Source organism: Juglans regia, chromosome 1 (genome assembly GCF_001411555.2).
Source record: "Juglans regia cultivar Chandler chromosome 1, Walnut 2.0, whole genome shotgun sequence".
In the NCBI taxonomy this organism is placed as follows: Eukaryota; Viridiplantae; Streptophyta; class Magnoliopsida; order Fagales; family Juglandaceae; genus Juglans; species Juglans regia.
Genome location: NC_049901.1, coordinates 27,021,963 through 27,041,058, shown reverse-complemented (window position 1 = coordinate 27,041,058; position 19,096 = coordinate 27,021,963). Strand labels below are relative to the sequence as shown.

Here is a 19,096-nt window from a genome sequence, read left to right as displayed (position 1 = left end):
GTTAGCCTCATTAAATGTGAAAAACAGTGATAATGTTAGTCTTGATGTTGATGATGATCGTGGTGACATTAACGAAAATATTTTGATTAATGTTTCGAATATTAATCCTTGTCTTATTGATGAAGAATAGTGATTTTTTTTTTTTTAACAATTGGATTGAGAATTTAGAATTATTATTAATTTTTATAATTATGTGTGTTTTTAAGACTTATATTGAAAAATATTATTGAGCTTCTCAAATACGTATATATAATTTATTCATACCGATATCGAAATATTTCGTACCAGTGATTCGATCGGAATGGTTATCGAAATGGAATTCAACACTTTGGTGTTGGCTAATAAGATAAGTAAGCTAAGTCATGCATGTCATAAGTATATGTATGAATGATCATATTTTTAAATTTTCAGCATGAAATATTTTATGAAAAATTTTATGTTTATTATGTTTACATTATGATGGGTTTTTTACTAACTCTTCAATTCATTTTAGTTTGCCTTATATTTTTCAACCATCCCAAGTGAAGATCTTTATGAGGATTGAGGATGGAATTGCAGGACAGGACTTGGCCTATGGAGGCAAGACAAAGGCATAGATCATGCACATAGCTTTTAAGTTGTGGTTTTGATAGTAATAAAATTCTAGAAATTTTAATAAATGTTTCCACATATTCTCTTTTATAATTTCAATATTTTGAATGATTTTATTTATTGTAAGGAATCTTTGTACCTAGTGTTAAGAATAAAAATGTTTTTAAGCCCAGGTTAGTAGTAATACTTCGATCATCGAAATTTTTTAAAAGTGACTTTATTCTTAACCGTGAGGAGCGGTGTAACACAATCATCAAATTTAGTTTATTTTTCACGAACTTAATTGTTAAGAGCCCTTTTACTCATCAACCTTAAACTACACACCACACTTTTTTTTTTTTTTTTAATTCTTGCTGAAGTAAAAGAGTTCTTCTATTTATCATTCATATACCACATATTTGATAAAGAAAAATTATGTTTGATGTGTGGTGCAGGGATGATGAGTAGATTTTTTCTTTGTACTATTATATCTAAAATGAGAAAGTGGCATTCCACATGCAAAAAGTTTTTTTTTAAGTGTTATAAAAAGTTGAATTTTAAATAAAATATTATTAAAATATAATTTTTTATTTTAAGATTTAAAGAAAGTTGAATTATTTATTATATTTTAAATGAGAATTTAAAAAAATTATAATGATTAAATAAGATGAGATAAAATAATGTGTAACGAAACCAAGTTAATTATAAACTAGTTGCTTGATATGATAACATATGTTTTATTATAAAATAAATTTTATAATTTAATCTGTAATAAATTAAATATAATTTGTTAATTCACTTTTTTAAAATTTTGTGTGGATGCTATATTTCTCTATCTAATGGATTGGACTAGAATCTTCTGCATTCGTTTTCTTACTGTCTTTCTAAGTAAATATTGTGAAAGTGTAATTGAGGCCGTTTGAGTCATGTGATCTTCTTAGTTTAATATTTTATTCTAATACGAGTTGAGTTTGAATTTATCATTCGAGTCACATTTTATATTTACGAATAATTTATGTATTATATAAATAATTTTAATTTATTCAAGAGCTACTTAACTTTGATAAAAAAAAAAAAAAGTTATTTATAATATACCTTTATTTATAAATTTTGACAAATAAATTTAGAGTTTTTGTAAATGTGTTTATATTATATTAAAAAAAATCAGTAACACTCGTTATAATATTAGGAATATGATTTTTTTTATCATCTTTTAAAAAATATAAGATTGTTATAAAGTTGAAGATAATATAATTAAAAATAATAAAGAACGATTTTAATCAATTTGATAACTTATACGAGTCGTGTCTCTAGTCTCAAATCAGTCATGAGGAGCATGCGGTGACTCCAATGTATTTTTTCTTTATTTTATGGAAAATGCTAGTTGTTCTGAGGATGGGTCCCAATATAAATTTATTTTTAGTTAATAATTAAAAAAAATATTTTTTAATGATATTATGAATTTTTTTAAATATTTAAAAATAAAAAAAATAAAATTATTTTTATCAAGACTCATCCTCTGGCTACACCCTCACTGGGGGTGTGGCACAACTCTTATCTTTTTCTCACGTCTTAACCTGTCATTGTTGTCAACCCGTAAGAGTCGTCATTCGTATGCGTAGGAGTGATAAATGATCTGTCTGGACTAGACTGAGACTGGTCGATCTCGGTCCATGGTTTAGAGGACTAAAAAGTTTCGATTTGGTTCCGATCTAAAGTTTTTCCACCCTAGACTGGATCGAATGAAAAAAAAAATATTATATATATTATTTATGTAATAGTTGTACAATTTATTAGGTAATTTTCTTCTAACATATCACTATTAACAATATAAAATTTTAAATATGTTATTAATACTTGTTAGTATTCTATCAATTAACTAATATATAATATCAATTAGTTAATTATATAGTAATTATATAAATTAATAGTATAATTTTTATCTAATTTATTATCATTAACTATATAAAATATTTTTTTATTGAGTTAGTTAAATAATTTATATTAATAAGTCACTTAATTTTAATTTAATATTTTAAATAAATTTTTTATTAATTATTTTTTTTAAAAATAAAATAAAATAAAAAAATATAATTAAACCAAACTGATGGATTTGCAACCGGTGATGTAAGAAAGGGGCACCCATAGTGGGCACCCCTTCACCTCCTCTTGAGGGTTATGAAGTGGCTCTTAAACCACTTTATGAGGCTTGATGGCTGGCCCTTAATGTCCAGCCAAGGGGTTACACTAGAGAGGCTATTTAAATAGTCTCTCCCCCTCTTTAGAGGAGACACTTAAACAAATAAATTCTCTCTCAAATGGTTCTCTCTAGTCACGGCATCTAGGCTGTGGAACGTGTGAGTGTTGCTCTGGTATTACCACGTAGCACACTCCACCATCGATGTGAAGATCCTGGATGAACAATGATACTGGAGAATCTGTGGAACAACCGCACTAAATCCGAGATATTTCCTGTGTGGTAATATCGCTTCCGCTGTATATTTTGATCTATTATTTCTAACATTGGTATCAGAGCATGAATTGGTTGTTCTCGATTTGTGTTTGATGTGCATGTTTTGATTTCATTCACTGATTTTTTTTTTTTGCTGCCCAATGAGAAAAATTTTATTTTCTCTCGATAACCGTGATAGGCGGTTTATGTTCACCCCTTAATAGATGCTGATCATTGTTAACGCAATGAGAATCGCTGCGGCTATGGCCATATGAGGCAACAACCTGCACTGGAGGGTATTGTGCACCCCGGTGCCATGAGCGCCGCAAAAGACACCAGAGCGCATCGCTTGGGTGCTGCCGCACAGGTGATGGGTGCACCTCTGTGTTGCATCCGCAAGGCAACATTGAGCACCTCTTGAGGTGTCTGAGCGCCACGGTGCTGCTCGAACCAGAGGGCAGCGAAGTGCACCCAAGGTATTGCGGCACCAGGTGCCGATGCTGCATACCAAGCGAAGTGGCACGATGGTGCACTACGTACCAAGAGCGGCTGCACCGCAATGAGAAGCAGCGACAAGGCTGGCCCTGCTGTGCACAAAGCCGCCCACTTGGGCGCGGCGAGCTCTGCTCCACTCAGAGCTACGCACAAGGGGAGTGAGGCAGCCCAGCGCCTCAGGAATGCTGTCGTGGTGCAGCGTTGCACACAGTGCAGGGTGGGGGTGGCACTGCCGTGGATGGGCGCCTCTGCCATGGCTACGAAGTGCATCGAGCACTGCAGTGTGGGCGCACCAGCTGGGTGTTACGCTGCCCATGCAGTTGCGCGCACCAGCCATGGCGCAGCCCGCCATGCTCTGCGCTGCACCATGGCTTACCAGTCCGTGTCGCACAGTCCTCTGCTGCGTGCAGAGCAGCGCGCACCATGGTGGTGCTGCGAGCTCTGCTGCGTGCAGAGGAGCACGGCAAGCTCTGCTACGGGAAGAACTGCGCACGGATGGTGCGACAGTCTCTGCCTCCCGCAGAGCTGCGTGCTGCGAACATACGTGTGGAGCGTAGCCCACGGTGCTACGGCCGTTGAGAACCAGTGGCCGAACGTGTATATTAGTGCCAACATGAAACGGCAGTAGGCGGTTACAAGATGTGGCATCGGTTCCAATTTTTTTTTGGATGCACTGTAACAATCGGCTGAAGGAGGAAGATGAACAGTGATGTTTGTGATGAAGTCTGGGCTGGATTTAAAGGGAGTTGGGCCTATTTTTTTTTTAAGTTCTGGGTCCGGCACATATTTTTTTTTGTTTTAGCAAAACCCATCTGTTTTAAGTAAAGGCAAACAGTTTTGATTTAAATTATTTATGGGCTGTGGGTTGCAAAACTATTTGTTTTATTTCAGTCGAAAAAGAAAAGCCCAACTAGTTTTTTTTTTTTTTAAAAAAAATGCCCACTGGAGGATTTGGGCCGTGAGCCCAGCAGGCACAGGCCTGCTTTGCAATTGGGCGCCCAAGATGGTGCGGCCCTTTGGCTGTCCAAGAAGAGTGGCATAAAATTTTGTTTTACAAAACGCTTGAGTGGTGTTTTGAACCCAAGACCTCATACACAAAACTATAAGCTCAACCTTTTGGGCTAGAGCCTATTATTGGTAAGTTTGCTGATTTTAGTTATTTATTCAGCATGTTATTGTGGCATAAATGTTTTTTGAAATATTTTTGCATGTGATTATGGTTATTAAATACATGCTTGCCATGATATTTTTTTTGTCACATTTGTTTGGCATTTTATTTTACGTTATAAATTGCCTAGATTATTATTTTTTGTGAATAATAATTATTTGGATCAAATGTGATGTGATCATTTTTGTACATGTATTATGATTACATGTAAATGTATGAGCTTTTTTTATCACTTGTATTATTAGACTATTTTTTAGAACTGTCTTCAATTTTTTTTGGATGTGATAAACTAGAGGATTAAGTAGCCCGAGTTTGATTTGTCCATGCTTATGATTGGTTTAAATTGATTTCTTCGATCTAAGAAGAAATTATTTTTACATGAGACTAACTCGGTAGATTACTTATCCTAGTGGGAGTATGGTTGAGATTGATTTGGAATTAATCTCCTATACAATATAAATTTGCGCGAAAATTAAGTTAGAAATTAATAATTAGACATTGAGGCGCAAGAGATGATTAGGAAGCTTAGCGATTTTTCGATCTTGCGACGTGTATTAATTATTTTTCTTCTAACTTAGATTAAAGCGGCAAATTTCATAGATGTGTGTGTAATGAGATGCGCATAGTTTAGTAACTTTGAGATAACCATGAAGAAAGCCAAGAGATTATTTATAAGACTTAATCGTCGCATTAATCTCCTCCATGAGCAATAGTTGGAAACAAATAAAGATTATTTTGAGAGTCAGATAGTCTTAGATCATCATTATTGAAAAACCTCTAAAATGTCTAGAATAAAATTGGAAGTGCGCGTGGGACGCATGCACTATAATTTTTATAGAAGTTGATGGGATCAACTATCATATAGAGCTAAATCACTATTTTGCCTTTAAGAATCTTGTGGGTAATAGAAGAAATTGCGCGTTGTTTTTGTAACGTAAAGATTAATTGCTCCTATATTTTGAGGTTGAGTATTATAATCTTAAAGCAATTTAGATTACTCACAAATAAGAACATACTCTCTAAAACTTGCTAGTATGTCTGGCGAGTAAGGATATTAAAATCTGAGTGTGCAAGCGTGTTGAAGACATTCTTGATTGGCACATTCATTTTTTTAAAGATTTTATCAGTGCACCTTTATGTGGTATTAGCATTGGTAATCTTGCTCAAGTTTTATTTCTCTTAGCGAGAACATATAGGTTCTTGCAGATATATAAACTTTGGAGCACCCCTTGAGAGTAATACCAAGCACCTTGGAGGTTTGCATGACAACTGTGGCAAAAGTCTGAATAATTAGGTATGACTTATCTAAACCTAAACTAAAAATTTTGCTCGTGGTGGCACTGATGCAAGATAGGTTTTAGGTTAAGATAATTTCTCGCAAAGTTTTTTCTTTTTCTCTCCTATAGTGGATTGAAGAAAATAAAAAATATTAAGTATGCAAGAAATAAAGATATATCGCTAGTTAGCAGCTAAAACGTCGCATACTGCATTTGTTGCACAAAACGATGTTTTTATTAGTGCTTTTAATGCGATATTTGTGAAGTCTATACCTAATTTGATTTAAGACTTATTGAAAGTAGTGGTGTTAGTGAGAATTCCTAGATGTTTGGAAGTTGGATGGTCACTCATTGACTCGGTGGTATTATTTCTCGGGTGGGGAAATGATATATTAAAATATGCCATAGAGGCATAGGATGATGGGTGTGAAGCTTGAGAAATTAAAAATTTTCTCGCTAATGAGATCCCTCTCCTTGGTTTAGTAGAGTTAAAGAGAAAAGGCAATATGAACATTTTTCTATGTGAAAGTTCCTAAACATGCACACTAAGGACTTTGATAATAAATATGTTGTTTCATCATATAAATACGATCCAAATTTTTTTTTGAAAATATATTTTTCAGTTAAAATTTTTTCGAAATCGCAATCGTATAAGTTATATGATGAAAACAATTATCTCGCAATTTATTGACTTGCTGAGAATGGTGTTATAAATGAATTATGGCGCAAAGCAGTTGTTACATCACACTTGGGTTGATGTAATATGGGTTGCAGCCTTAATTCTGATTTGTTGTCCTTAGATCGAGTTCATTCGCTTTTGAGAAAGGCTGAGTGACTATTTTGTGCAAACGTGAAGTCTATTAAAAGTCGAGAGGATCTAAACTTGATCATTTTTTTTTGGTTGAGTCAAGAAAATTACTCGTATTTTCGGCGAGGGTGGGGAATTGTGGATTTTTGTAACACTTATTTTTGGAAAGAACGTTTTCATCACATTTCATTCCACATTACCTTAATCTTATTTTTTCAAAATTCTATATTTATAAGATCGCCAAAAATAGTGGGAGTAATTCAACAACTAGTGGGAGTATACCTTTGAGTTTGACTTAAGGTGTACCATTAGTGATAGTGACTCCCAAAAGTTATAGAATATAAGGATCCTCATAAATAGCGTGGTAGCTTTATATCAATATTTTCTCGTCGTTTAGAGACTAGAAGAGAATATTTGTAATATGGCTCCGCTAAAGGTATTGAATTCACATAGTAGGAATCCCAACATAGAATCTTAGATTCGCTTCACTTATATGATCCAACCTGGGGTTGTTGATCTAATTGACAGGAAAAGTGGAGTTGATAAAGGTATAGATCCATCTCTTGGCACTAATTGAGTTGCATTTAGATAGTTATTGATCGCATATTTATTGAAACTTTTCTTGAAGGTGTTAAATAGCTGATTCTCATAGGAGAATTAGATGGTTGGCTTTTGTGATGTTTAGGCATTAAGTACCGTGAGCGCATGATTGTTGCTAGTACTATTTTGGTACAAAAAGCGAATGAATGCTGCTGGTGCTGTTTAAATGCGGCCTCAACAAACCATCTATTCAAAGATATCCAATGTACCTAGTCGTTTTTTTGTTATTAAACGACCTATTGAATAAATGAGATTCTTTGAACGCTGTTGACAATATTAGAAAACTGTTATCATAAGAGATATTGTGAACTGATTATCTTAGATAATTAATTGTCGCCTAATAAGAGGTTTTCCATACTATGAGGTGATGGACATGGGTTTGTGAAAAGAAGCTCAGATTTCATGTCTTGTGAGATTGTTTTTTAGGAAAACAATTTCTAGGAGCTCTTGTTCAAAATCCATAGACAATTAATGAGATGGAAAATACTAAAGAATCTAGTTTTGCCTATACTGTTTGATGTTTCCATTATGGTTTGCTCATGGGAGTTAGAGATTAAGTTTTTGTTAGAGGGTAAATATGGCTTACTTGGTTAAGTGAGTTTGTGATGCGATTGTCGTTAATAGTAACGACTAGACTATTATGATTGTCTTTAGGAGCAAAGGCCCTAATCGCTTTACCCTTAATGAAAAATAAATAATGGTTATCTCACATGCTTTTGTTGAGTGTAAGAGATTTAAATGAAACATTGAAGTCGCAAATTAAGTTTGCTGAATAACATTTGTGGTCACTTTGTAGATTCTTAAAAATCTCAGTTAGACTTGCTGACTAGAATTTACGGCTTATATTGTGAGTTTGACCTAAATGAGATTCGCGATGAGTCATCGCTGACTTCATGATTGTGCAAATGACTTTTACATGTAAAAGTTGAGTCTCTTGATACGAGCATGTTTTGGAAAGTTACTATACATTAGAATGCGCATGTAGAGAAATGGTCATTAAACACCACTTGAGAGTTGTGGTTTAATAATTTGTTGTTGACCATGTGATTTCTCTGTACCTCACGATATTGCTCATCATGCACATGATACTGATGTGTTCTATGAACATGTGGCGTGATTGGAAGCATTCTTTGGTATGCACACACATTCATCATAAATTTAGGAGTTATGGTGAAAAATGTATATTGACAGGCTTAGATCGGCTCACTCACACGAGCGATCGCCTTTGGCGCTACAAAGAGGTAGCGAGCAAAGATGAGACAATGTGTCACTCAGTACTTGTTTAGAGAGAGATAAGTTGTAAGACACAAAAAGATATGTCGCCTTAGTGGGAGCTAAGATGAGGTCTAAGGACCGTGCATGGTTACCCACATACCATGTAGCCTGTGGTTTAGCCAGATGCGAGATCCTCATTGGCGCTTTGGATAGCGAGCAAATGGAGGGACTCGAGTTAGGCGCTGAGATAGCGACTAGACTAAAATCTGTACGGTGAATTGAGAATAGATATACGCTCTTTCTTTGGGAAGAGAACTCCACCGTAGCATGTATTTCATACTACATGTGCTTTTGCGACCAACAGTAGAGGTGAGTGAATGGTTCCCTGCTTCCTCACCGTGTGAGTCCCGTAAGTTATAATTGATAACCATAATTTATTTATGCCCTTAGGAGACCTTTGACTATGTCACGAGGTTGATGTTTTAGTGTCTGCTACTTTGGCATGTTATCTATGGCCATGAATGATGCGGTCTAAAGAGGCATTGCTGGGAAAGCGACTGGATTGAAACTAAATGACATGAGTGCGAAGGGAAGACTATTTGGTAACACATCGATAATGGTGTATACTCATTGCCGGCAAGTTATGTTGCTTCTTGGGAGTTGCAATATAGCTGTGAGTACATCATGTTTTATGGAGATTGAGCATTGCTCTGAGTCATTTGGACTCGAGAGGGATTAGGGATGCTTAGTCTGATGTGACCAAATGAGTCGGGGCATAACGAGACACTTTTAGGGATGTTGCTATGCTGGTCTTTTCTAGGAGAGATTTGGTATATTGCTCCTATTTTTCTTTTACAGCTGTGCTCGATGGTCGCACGGCCTATTTGCCAGTATGAATAAGATTGAGAACATATTGAGAGAAGCAGACCTGGGGTCTTGCCCACTATGTGTGAGTGGGAGATGTAAGAAAGGGGCACCCATAGTGGGCACCCCTTCACCTCCTCTTGGGGGTTATGAAGTGGCTCTTAAACCACTTTATGAGGCTTGATGGCTGGCCCTTAATGGCCAGCCAAGGGGTTACACTAGAGAGGCTATTTAAATAGTCTCTCCCCCTCTTTAGAGGAGACACTTAAACAAATAAATTCTCTCTCAAATGGTTCTCTCTAATCACGGCATCTAGGCTGTGGAACGTGTGAGTGTTGCTCTGGTATTACCACGTAGCACACTCCACCATCGATGTGAAGATCCTAGATGAACAATGATACTGGAGAATCTGTGGAACAACCGCACTAAATCCGAGATATTTCCTGTGTGGTAATATCGCTTCCGCTGTATATTTTGATCTATTATTTCTAACAGGTGAGTTATACTGTACTAATAAGAAAGTTTCAAATATGAAAAATTCTATATTGAAACTTTATTTTTATATACTATTTAAAAATATATGAATTTATTTTTATATTTTTATATTTTATAAAATATAAAATATAAAATATAAGAATAAAGAATAAAATTATATATTTTTTAAGTGATTTGCAAATTGCGTAGTGTGTGTGTAACTTTTCAACTATTAGCGTAAGATACATGGACGATAAACATCTCCCGAGAATATATCGATGTCCCTAACCCCTTTTGCAAAGCCCACGACAGTGCGGGGTTTGGACGCTAATGGCTTTGTCTCAGTCTCAGACGAAGAATAAGCAAGTGCACCTTTTCTACTGTCCAGAGTGCGAGGACCTTGCTCGGAATGTCGCCGCTCAGTCGAACAGTATCACTCTCCAAACCATCAAATGGAGGTCACTTTATTCTTTCGTTTTCAAGTTCTAAAATCATATCTTCACGTTTTTCACTTTTTCTTGTTGGTATTGTGCCTGATCTCTTTATTTTGTTGTAAACATGAGATGGGTAGTTTTTTTCTAATAAATTTAGCTATACAATGAAAGAGGAGATGAGTAGGAAAAAACAGAGGAAAATGAATAAGAAGAAAATAGAATTACTATGAGAATGGACATTGACATTGTTGAGGAAAATCTGACATTGTGAAGAAAAAGAAAAATAAGAATGAAGGGTAATTGAGCTATTGTGCTTTACATTTTTAAATTTTAAGTTGGAATCACTTCCCTAATTAGACAGTTATATGTCGCCTACTTTGATCAATTTCCATGGTTTCGACCTTTGTAGTGTTACGCATACTATCGTTAACACGATCCTTGTATTGGCACAATACAAGCAATTAGTCTAAGCAATTTTGCAAGTATTGATATGATGACCTGGTCTATGTACGCAAACTGCTCTTATGGAGCATGCATGCTAGTGTATTAATCTTGATCAAGATTATTACACTAGCATGCATGCCACCTCTATCAAAATTTATTATTTGATATACCTTTGGTGCTTTTCTCCGTTTCACACTTGTGTCTTTGTTTCCATATCTAACGGTTTGTGGGAATTTGAGATTGATGATCTGTACCTAATATGCGGCTGGGTTGCCACTGGCTTTGCTCAAAACATTGAAGTTGGGCCTGCAAGAATTGATACAAATAATCATTGCAACTAAAAATGTTGTTTCCTTGACCAAGAGATGATAAAATGTTGGTGGTTGCTCCTAAATCTGCATAGGACTTTAAAAAAATTAGTTTTTTCTTATTTGATAGGTAAAAAAGGAAAATATGTTTCTACTTTATAAATAGTTAAATTAAATTTCCTAGTATTTTTTTTTTTTTTTGTGTAATTTAAAATTTATCTTTAGTTGAATTGTGGGGGCAATGAGAGCTAATTTTACACAAGGATGCATTGGAGAACTGATTAAATTCTAGTCATCTACAGGAATTTTGATGATGGATTTCCAAACCTTTATATTAACAATGCTCAAGATCTGCGAGGTCAACATGTTGCCTTTCTTGCATCCTTCAGCTCCACTGGAGTCATCTTTGAGCAGCTCTCCGTTACATATTTACTCCCACGGCTGTTTGTCGCTTCCTTCACATTGGTGTTGCCCTTCTTTCCAACCGGCTCCTTTGAGCGAATGGAAGATGAAGGGGATGTAGCAACTGCATTTACCTTATCAAGGATGTTGACAAATATACCCATTTCAAGAGGTGGCCCTACTAGTCTAGTCATCTATGATATTCATGCTTTGCAGGTACTCTTTATTCTGGAAGTAGTTAGATTTGCTTCTATTGTCCTGGTGCTTCGATGCTCTTTTAGAATCACATAACTTTGTTGACTTTTTTTAATTTTATTCTTCTGTAAAAGCAGCATCCTTTTTGAGCTTACTATAAATTGTGTGATGCTAATAAGATTGTTTCAAGTTATTTTGTTGCCTTAATTAATGATACTTGCATGCTTATTTTTATCTATTCTTTCTCCTTTTGTGTATATGGACTGTTTTTTCTTTTTCTTTTTTAATTTTTCATCTAGAGCAATTTCTTTTGCCTTTCCTTCTGTAAGAATTGGATACTTAGACTGCAGTTCTTTATGGTTTTAAGGAATGCCTTTCTTTTGGCCGAGGGTTAAGATGGCTTGAGGTGGGGTCATAGGCTTATGGCTTAGTAGTTAGAACCTAGAGAGAAAAAGCGAACATTAGGATGGTGATATATTTTTCAGAATACCTAGGTATTCATGTTTGATGTTATCACTAGCTTTTTTACTTATATAAGAATTTTTATTTAATCCAATGTTTCATTATTTTTATTATGCATCTGGAGAATTTGTGTCTTTAACTAAACTCTGTTTAATACAGGATATATTTGAAGATATAATTTAGATAATGTGACCTACACTGAATTAAAAATATTAGAAGTAGTTAATTCAGTGTTAGAATCATCTGTTGATCTGAGTTTTTTGGTTAAAATCCAAGCTCACAATTTCTTTTTCTTTTTCTTTTCTTTTTTTGCTTGTGGAAGCTAGTTTGACAAACACCTAGCTAACATAACTGAGTCACAAGTATGTCTTCATTAGCTTCCCATATCCTCCTAAATTTGAGATATGGAATTTCAGATTCTTGGTCATGATAACATGACCCTAAACGCTAGAGTCTACTAGCTGCACAATGAACAGAAAGTTCTGAATGGTGATCATTTGTAACACCCCCGCTCCCCATAGTTAATAATAAAGTCAGTTCTAAAAACTCTCAGGAGCCGAAGTGCTACAATTGAACATTGACTTAAAAATGTTTTCTTTTATTCTAAAAGAAGCACCAGCTACAAAGATTCTATAAATAAAATAATTCTTTATTAAAATATTGAGATCATAAAAGAGAGTGCGCAAAAGCATTTATTAAAATTTCTCAAAACCCGTGTCATAAAAATCACAACTTAAAATCTCTGTACATGATTTAGGCCATTGTCATGCCTCCATGGATTAAGTCTCATCTTGCAGCTTTATTGTAATAATTATCCTGACCTGGGGTGGTTTAAAAATATAAAAACAAACTAAAATGAGTCGATGACTCAGTAAGAAACCCATCATAACATAAACATACTTAACATAAGATTTTTCATAAAATATTTCAAGCTAAGAACTTAAAATCATGACTGATTATACTAATGTTTATGCTATGCATGATTGATTTATTTGAATTAACTGGTTGATCTGACTTATCTGACTAATCTAGCTGGCCAACACACGTAACCTTATGTGCAAGATTGTGCACTAACTTCCTCTGGTGCAGCAAAGGAAGCCGACTGTGTAGTACTCTGGCGTACTACAGTGAACCACGCTTGAGTCCGTAGCTTGCACGCCTACCCTAAAACTGAATGAACATCTGATTAACTGTTATGAGCTTATCTTACACTTGATCTTATGAAAGTTTATGTGTCTTATGCAACGTGAGATGCATAAGATGCATAGTACATACATAACTATAATGTACAGAATGAAACATGATGAATGACGCGCTTGCAAATATTATTACATGCGTGGTATGTAAACACTGGCTTCGAAAGAACTGGTTTTAATATAATATATATAATTAACTAACGTATGTTAATGCTAATTTATGATCAAGTTACTTACCTTGTAGTGTTGCTTCCTAAAATTTCTGACACAAAATCAATCACGGTGCTGGATTGGGAGGTTTATGGTTTTTTTTTCAAATAACACACGTAAGGGAGATATTTATAGAGAGATTTGGGAGAGGGTGACGACCAGTTTGAGTTGGACTTGGTTAAAAAGTTTTAATGTGAAGATGACTTGTAGAGTTGTATCCCTATTGGAATAGGATGCCGAAGAGTTCGAGTTCGAGTTGGACTCGGTCACGATCATTCAAGAAAAGAGTTTGAATTTAAAAACATGATCTAATAGTTCATTCAATGTAGGATTGGCAGTGACTGAGACTGCGTAGGAGACTTCAATCAGTGATGATTTTAAATTGAAATAAATTTCTAATGACTGATATTTAAACTCTAAAAGGAGTCTGACTCGTTCAATAAATAATAAATGAGATTTAACCTAGTTATTGAGCCTAATTAAAACTCCTAATCACTCAATAATTTATCGCTCATGGGCTTATCTAATATGACCCATTAAATATAATTTAGGCCTAATAAAAATTATTAATATCTCGACCTTAGAATTATTGGGTCATGTCGTTACATCATTGAAACTTATGGTAGTTAATAATCATCAATACTAATTTAGGAGTTACCCCATATTATAGTGGTTGTCACTCAAACCTGAGATGTCCAGGTTGATTCCCAGTTCTTATTGATATGCATTGCACTACCAGTATTGAGATATTTCCTGCATTGTGTTGCTGTGACTAGTTCATCCTGGCGGATTTGCAAATTATGCACCTTTGGTAGCTTGATATCATCATCCTTTATTGACCATCTAATTTAGAGTTTTGTTAGAGAGTTGGGGTGGTATCCGCCTTTACAAGACTCCTTACTTATCAAAAGAAAAAATTCTTGAAAATTGAAAGTTCTTGCTAGCTGTGCAGTTACTTCTACCAAGTTCACCAATAAGTTGTATCCAAAGAAACAATGCAAGGGTGAATTGCATTAACAGCTCCTGTGTAGTGATGGTGTTCTATCAAGGCCCATGGGCTTTTGATTTTTCTAATCACACTTGTCAATCTTTTATTGTTCTAATGAGTCCTTTTATCCATAGTTTTGGTGATTGCTGTCAACCGTGTGGATATCACATATTATGGGCCAAAAAAATAGCACTTATTAAACTAGTCACCCTTCATTTTTTTATTGTAGTGGCATTTATATGATAAACAGATATAAGATAGAAAAAAAAAAAGAGAAAAAAAAAGAGAAAAAAAAGAAAGAAAAGAGATGGAGAGTGGGAGAGACAGAGATAGAGTGGGGTTGAAGAGACAGAGAAAGTGAAAGGGAGAAGACTAGTATTAAAATGATGTTGTGTATACTCTTGCGGTGTTGGTACTTAAATGATAAAATATTCTAGCCTTTACACACACACACACACACATATACTCTTGCGTGTGTGTAATTTAATGAGTTACACAAAATATTTATGTTATTTAGTATTTTGTTTAGATTCTGTTATTCATTCTGAGTTTTTAATGAAAAAAAAAATAGTTTTGGAAGTTTATTCGTTGATTTGATTTTGTTTGCATCTCCTAGGGGCTTTAACAATGTTTTAATTTAATATTCAGAAATACAAGATTTTCCTTCATTGCATTTGAAAGTATATATATTGTGGTGCATTTGATTGGTTGAAGTCTGATTTTCCTATCTCTCCATCCCTCCATATTTCTTTTACATTTTGTGATACTCTCACTTATTAAATCTCACATTGGGTGGAAGAAGTATGATAGAGGTGAATGAATATGATAATGGTGCATCGAGTGTTGAGTCCCACATTGGTTTCTTACTAGGTTAGAACTTGGCTTTAAATTGTTCAGCAACCTAGGTAAAATGCTAACCACATCTACACCATAAAAGACTAATCAATTTGAAGCTTCCCTAGTATCACTTATGAAGTCCATTTCTACCTAGCAAGCAGGCAATGCTGGACTTAGCGCTCATGATTATCTTTATAATGTACCTGCTCTAGATGAGTTATCAATCGCAACATTGACTAGTCTTTTTGGAGTATAAGGCTTATATGTGGCTTGGGCTATCCTTGGATTATGCTTCTTCTGTTTCATTTTTAACATTCTTTATATTGATAACATAGATAAAACAACAGTTTTATTTTACTAATCCATAAATCATGTAATGGTCCATGTAAGTAATCGTCAATGTCATTGTATGGACACACCTTATTATTAAGAACATAGGGCCTTGACAGAATATAATAAAATATGCAGGCAATGTTGATGCATTTTACCCAAGATGAAAATGTGTTGTTAGATAGATCCTCTCTTTCCAATATGCGGAAGTGTTTGCCACTAATTGTAGATTACAAAATATGTTTTCTCCACTATGGTTGAACCAAGCTTCAGTGTACCGGGGAATATTACTTCTCTTGTTCTGCACCCTTTAGGCTTGTCTTTGATATTAGTTTTAGGTGAGATAATGGCGACAATAACATCCACGTGTGCTCATTTCCATTATTATACAGGAAAGATTTTATTTTGGGGACCATGTTTTGCCGTTGTTTGAGACTGGCATTCCTCTTTTAAAGCAGCGTCTGCACCAGCTTCCAGATGCTGACAATGTGAGTGCTTATGCTTAGTTCTTGATTTCATAGCAGCTCTTGCAATACATTCTAGCCTGTAAATTCTTTACTATATCTCCCCATTCTAATAATACACCCCATCCAGATTGTAGTTGCATTTCCTGATGATGGAGCTTGGAAGCGATTCCACAAGCTGTTGGATCTTTTCCCCATGGTTTTTTTCCTCAAATAAAGTGATGATTAAGTTTAGGAAATTTTGGTCATACACACCCTTATGCTATGGAGTAATTAGATTTAGGGCCATTTGCGATTTGTGTTTTCTTTTGTTGAGAAATGACCCCTATGGTATGTGTTAATTATAAATAGGACCCTACGTCAATTTTCCGTCCACCAAAGTTAACCAAAAACTTGTGGCATTCTATAGAACTACATGGAAATTTAAACTCTGTTAAGAAAAAGTTATTTTATTATTTTATAAAAAATAATTTTAAGAAATTAAATTATTTTTTAAATCAGGGTAAACTAAAAATGGATTTTGTATTTAAGAATGTTAAAATTGTTTGAAAACAAAGAGAGAGGCAAACTCAACCATTGGCCACCCGATGCTCGGCCACCCCATGGTGGCAGCCACCACGGGTGGTCTTTTTTATACAAAAAACAGTTGTAATTTTTTTTAAATATAAAAAATATTTATTTATTTATTAAGAAATGTATTGATTTTTTTAAAAAAAATTATTTTAATCTTTAAAAGAAATGAAAGTTGCCACATGGTAATCTGTGAAAATGATATGTATTTTAATTAGCATTAATGGATGGAAAAATTGACGGAAGGACATCTTCCTAATTAACTCATACATAGAGGGTTATTTCTAAAAACGATTGCAGTGTCCTAAATCTAAGTACCCATAGCATGGTAGGTTTTTGACCAAAAAGTTTCATCAAATTTATAATCTGATGCTTGTATTATATGCTGCCCTCTTATGTTGTTGTATTGAGGTGGTGTGCACGAAGGTTCGTGAGGGTGATAAGAGGATAGTTCGGCTCAAGGAAGGAAATCCTGCTGGTCGTCATGTTGTCATTGTTGATGATTTAGTCCAATCAGGAGGCACCCTGATTGAGTGCCAGGTATCCTTCAGTTAGCCCTAGTTATATAGGCATTTTCTTTTCTTTCCTTTGTATTCATAGTCTTTTGAGGATGTGCTTCAGGACTCGGATAAGTTTATGTTCTAAGTCATTTTATTGTATTTCTAATATATTGTCATTCTGATTGAAGCATCAAAATCTCTCATCAGCACCAAACCTGAATTCTTTTATATAGCACACGTAACCCATGTAAATTCAAGCATGTGGGACTGATAAGGACTTGAAACAATACGGATAAGTGAAGACTGATTCATCGAAATATGGGATAACACAGAAAGTGGGATTGTGTGTCTGCTTTTAAATAAAAAAGAACTGTTAAAACCCTGTAGTTATAACTCATTGATTTACTCAGTTAAGCATCCTTATACATACTTCAGACCATCCTAACTTATTTTGAGATATGTTTTTCCTTTCTATTTTTGTTCCTATGTTACAGTTTGAGATGTTTTAGTTTTATTTTATTTATTTTTATGTCGGGGAACCTCTCCAAGGCAAGGTCCTTCGGACCCACCCATGCAGAGTAAACCCCGGTTCCATGCACCGCACGTCAAAAGTTTCTCTATATGGAACTAGTTAAATCGCTGTCTTTTTACTAGGAGGTGTGGCCCCAAAGGATTGTTTGCATCCATGAGATGTTGAACCTTAAACCTTGAAAGGAGTGATACTCCAAGACCAAGGCCTTCACCACTTAAGGCCAACCCCTTGGGGTTTTGAGATGTTTTATTGTTACATTGAAGTTGAACTTTGTATGTCGTTCTTTACGAATATGTTCATCTTCCCACAGAGGTAATCAAAGTGGGTTCCAATTGTTTCTTTTTAACTCACTATGTTCAACATGGATACATATTGGGCAGTATGATGGAAATGTACATTTCGTTTATGCATGTTTTAGCAATCCTGGGGCATAACATTTGTCTTTTTTTTTTTTGTTTTCCCCTTGATTCTGCCAGAAACTTTTGGCAGCCCATGGTGCAGCAAAGGTGAGCGCTTACGTGACCCATGGAGTGTTTCCTAAGCGCTCATGGGAGCGATTCATTCACAAGGATGGTAAGTACTTTCCTGTTCCCATCCCAGTGCTTCTCTTTTGAACTGCTATGATTTTCATTGCCTCTTTACTTTCAATTTCAGAAGTGTCGGAAAAGGCGTTTGCCTACTTTTGGATAACAGATTCTTGCCCACTTACTGTCAAAGCCATAGCAAATAAAGCTCCTTTTGAAGTGTTGAGTCTTGCGGCATCAATTGCCGATGCTCTACAGATTTGAAAAGATCGTTGTAACTGACTTCAGATACAGTGCGAAGAAATACATCTCTGGCAATTCTGATGAAATTTAACTCGGTTGATGAATGATACTTTTTGGCAAAACGGTAAGCAAGAAGCTGAATAATAAAGCCTATTAGTAACAGAAAACATGTTTCTGAGAGGTTTGCTTGGTTGTCACTGTCAAAGCCAAGGCAAATAAAGCTTGTTTTTTTCTTAGTAATACGCAAAACATGAGCACTGATTTGCTTCTAGACCTTGGTGTACTGCTTATTTTGGACTAAAAAAAAATAAAAAATAAATTAAAACCCAGTTATGTCCTTGTAGGGCTGGGCTCTACTCTGATGGAGTTGGATTCCCCCACTCCGGACTCCAACTCTAATAAGAGGTAGACATCATTTGGGAGTTTGACTTCGACTCCGATTAGGAGCCCACTTTGCCTCTGATTGGAGTTGGAGTCTATTTCGAAGTTCGGCCGAATTCAACATTCAGTATGAGTCTTTTCCTATTTTTGGGC

The 19,096-nt window shown here is 35.0% G+C and overlaps 1 protein-coding gene across 1 annotated transcript; it reads left to right on the top strand.

Moving 5' to 3' along the window:
* The first annotated feature begins 10,155 nt into the window (after positions 1-10,155).
* LOC108981904 (ribose-phosphate pyrophosphokinase 4-like) lies at positions 10,156-18,833 on the top strand. Its single transcript, XM_035684020.1, has 7 exons — positions 10,156-10,381; positions 11,412-11,727; positions 16,122-16,217; positions 16,324-16,392; positions 17,175-17,303; positions 18,272-18,368; positions 18,450-18,833. Exons 1-7 carry the CDS (start codon positions 10,254-10,256, stop codon positions 18,581-18,583), a joined length of 969 nt encoding a protein of 322 aa, XP_035539913.1. The 5' UTR covers positions 10,156-10,253; the 3' UTR covers positions 18,584-18,833.
* The last annotated feature ends 263 nt before the right edge of the window (positions 18,834-19,096 follow it).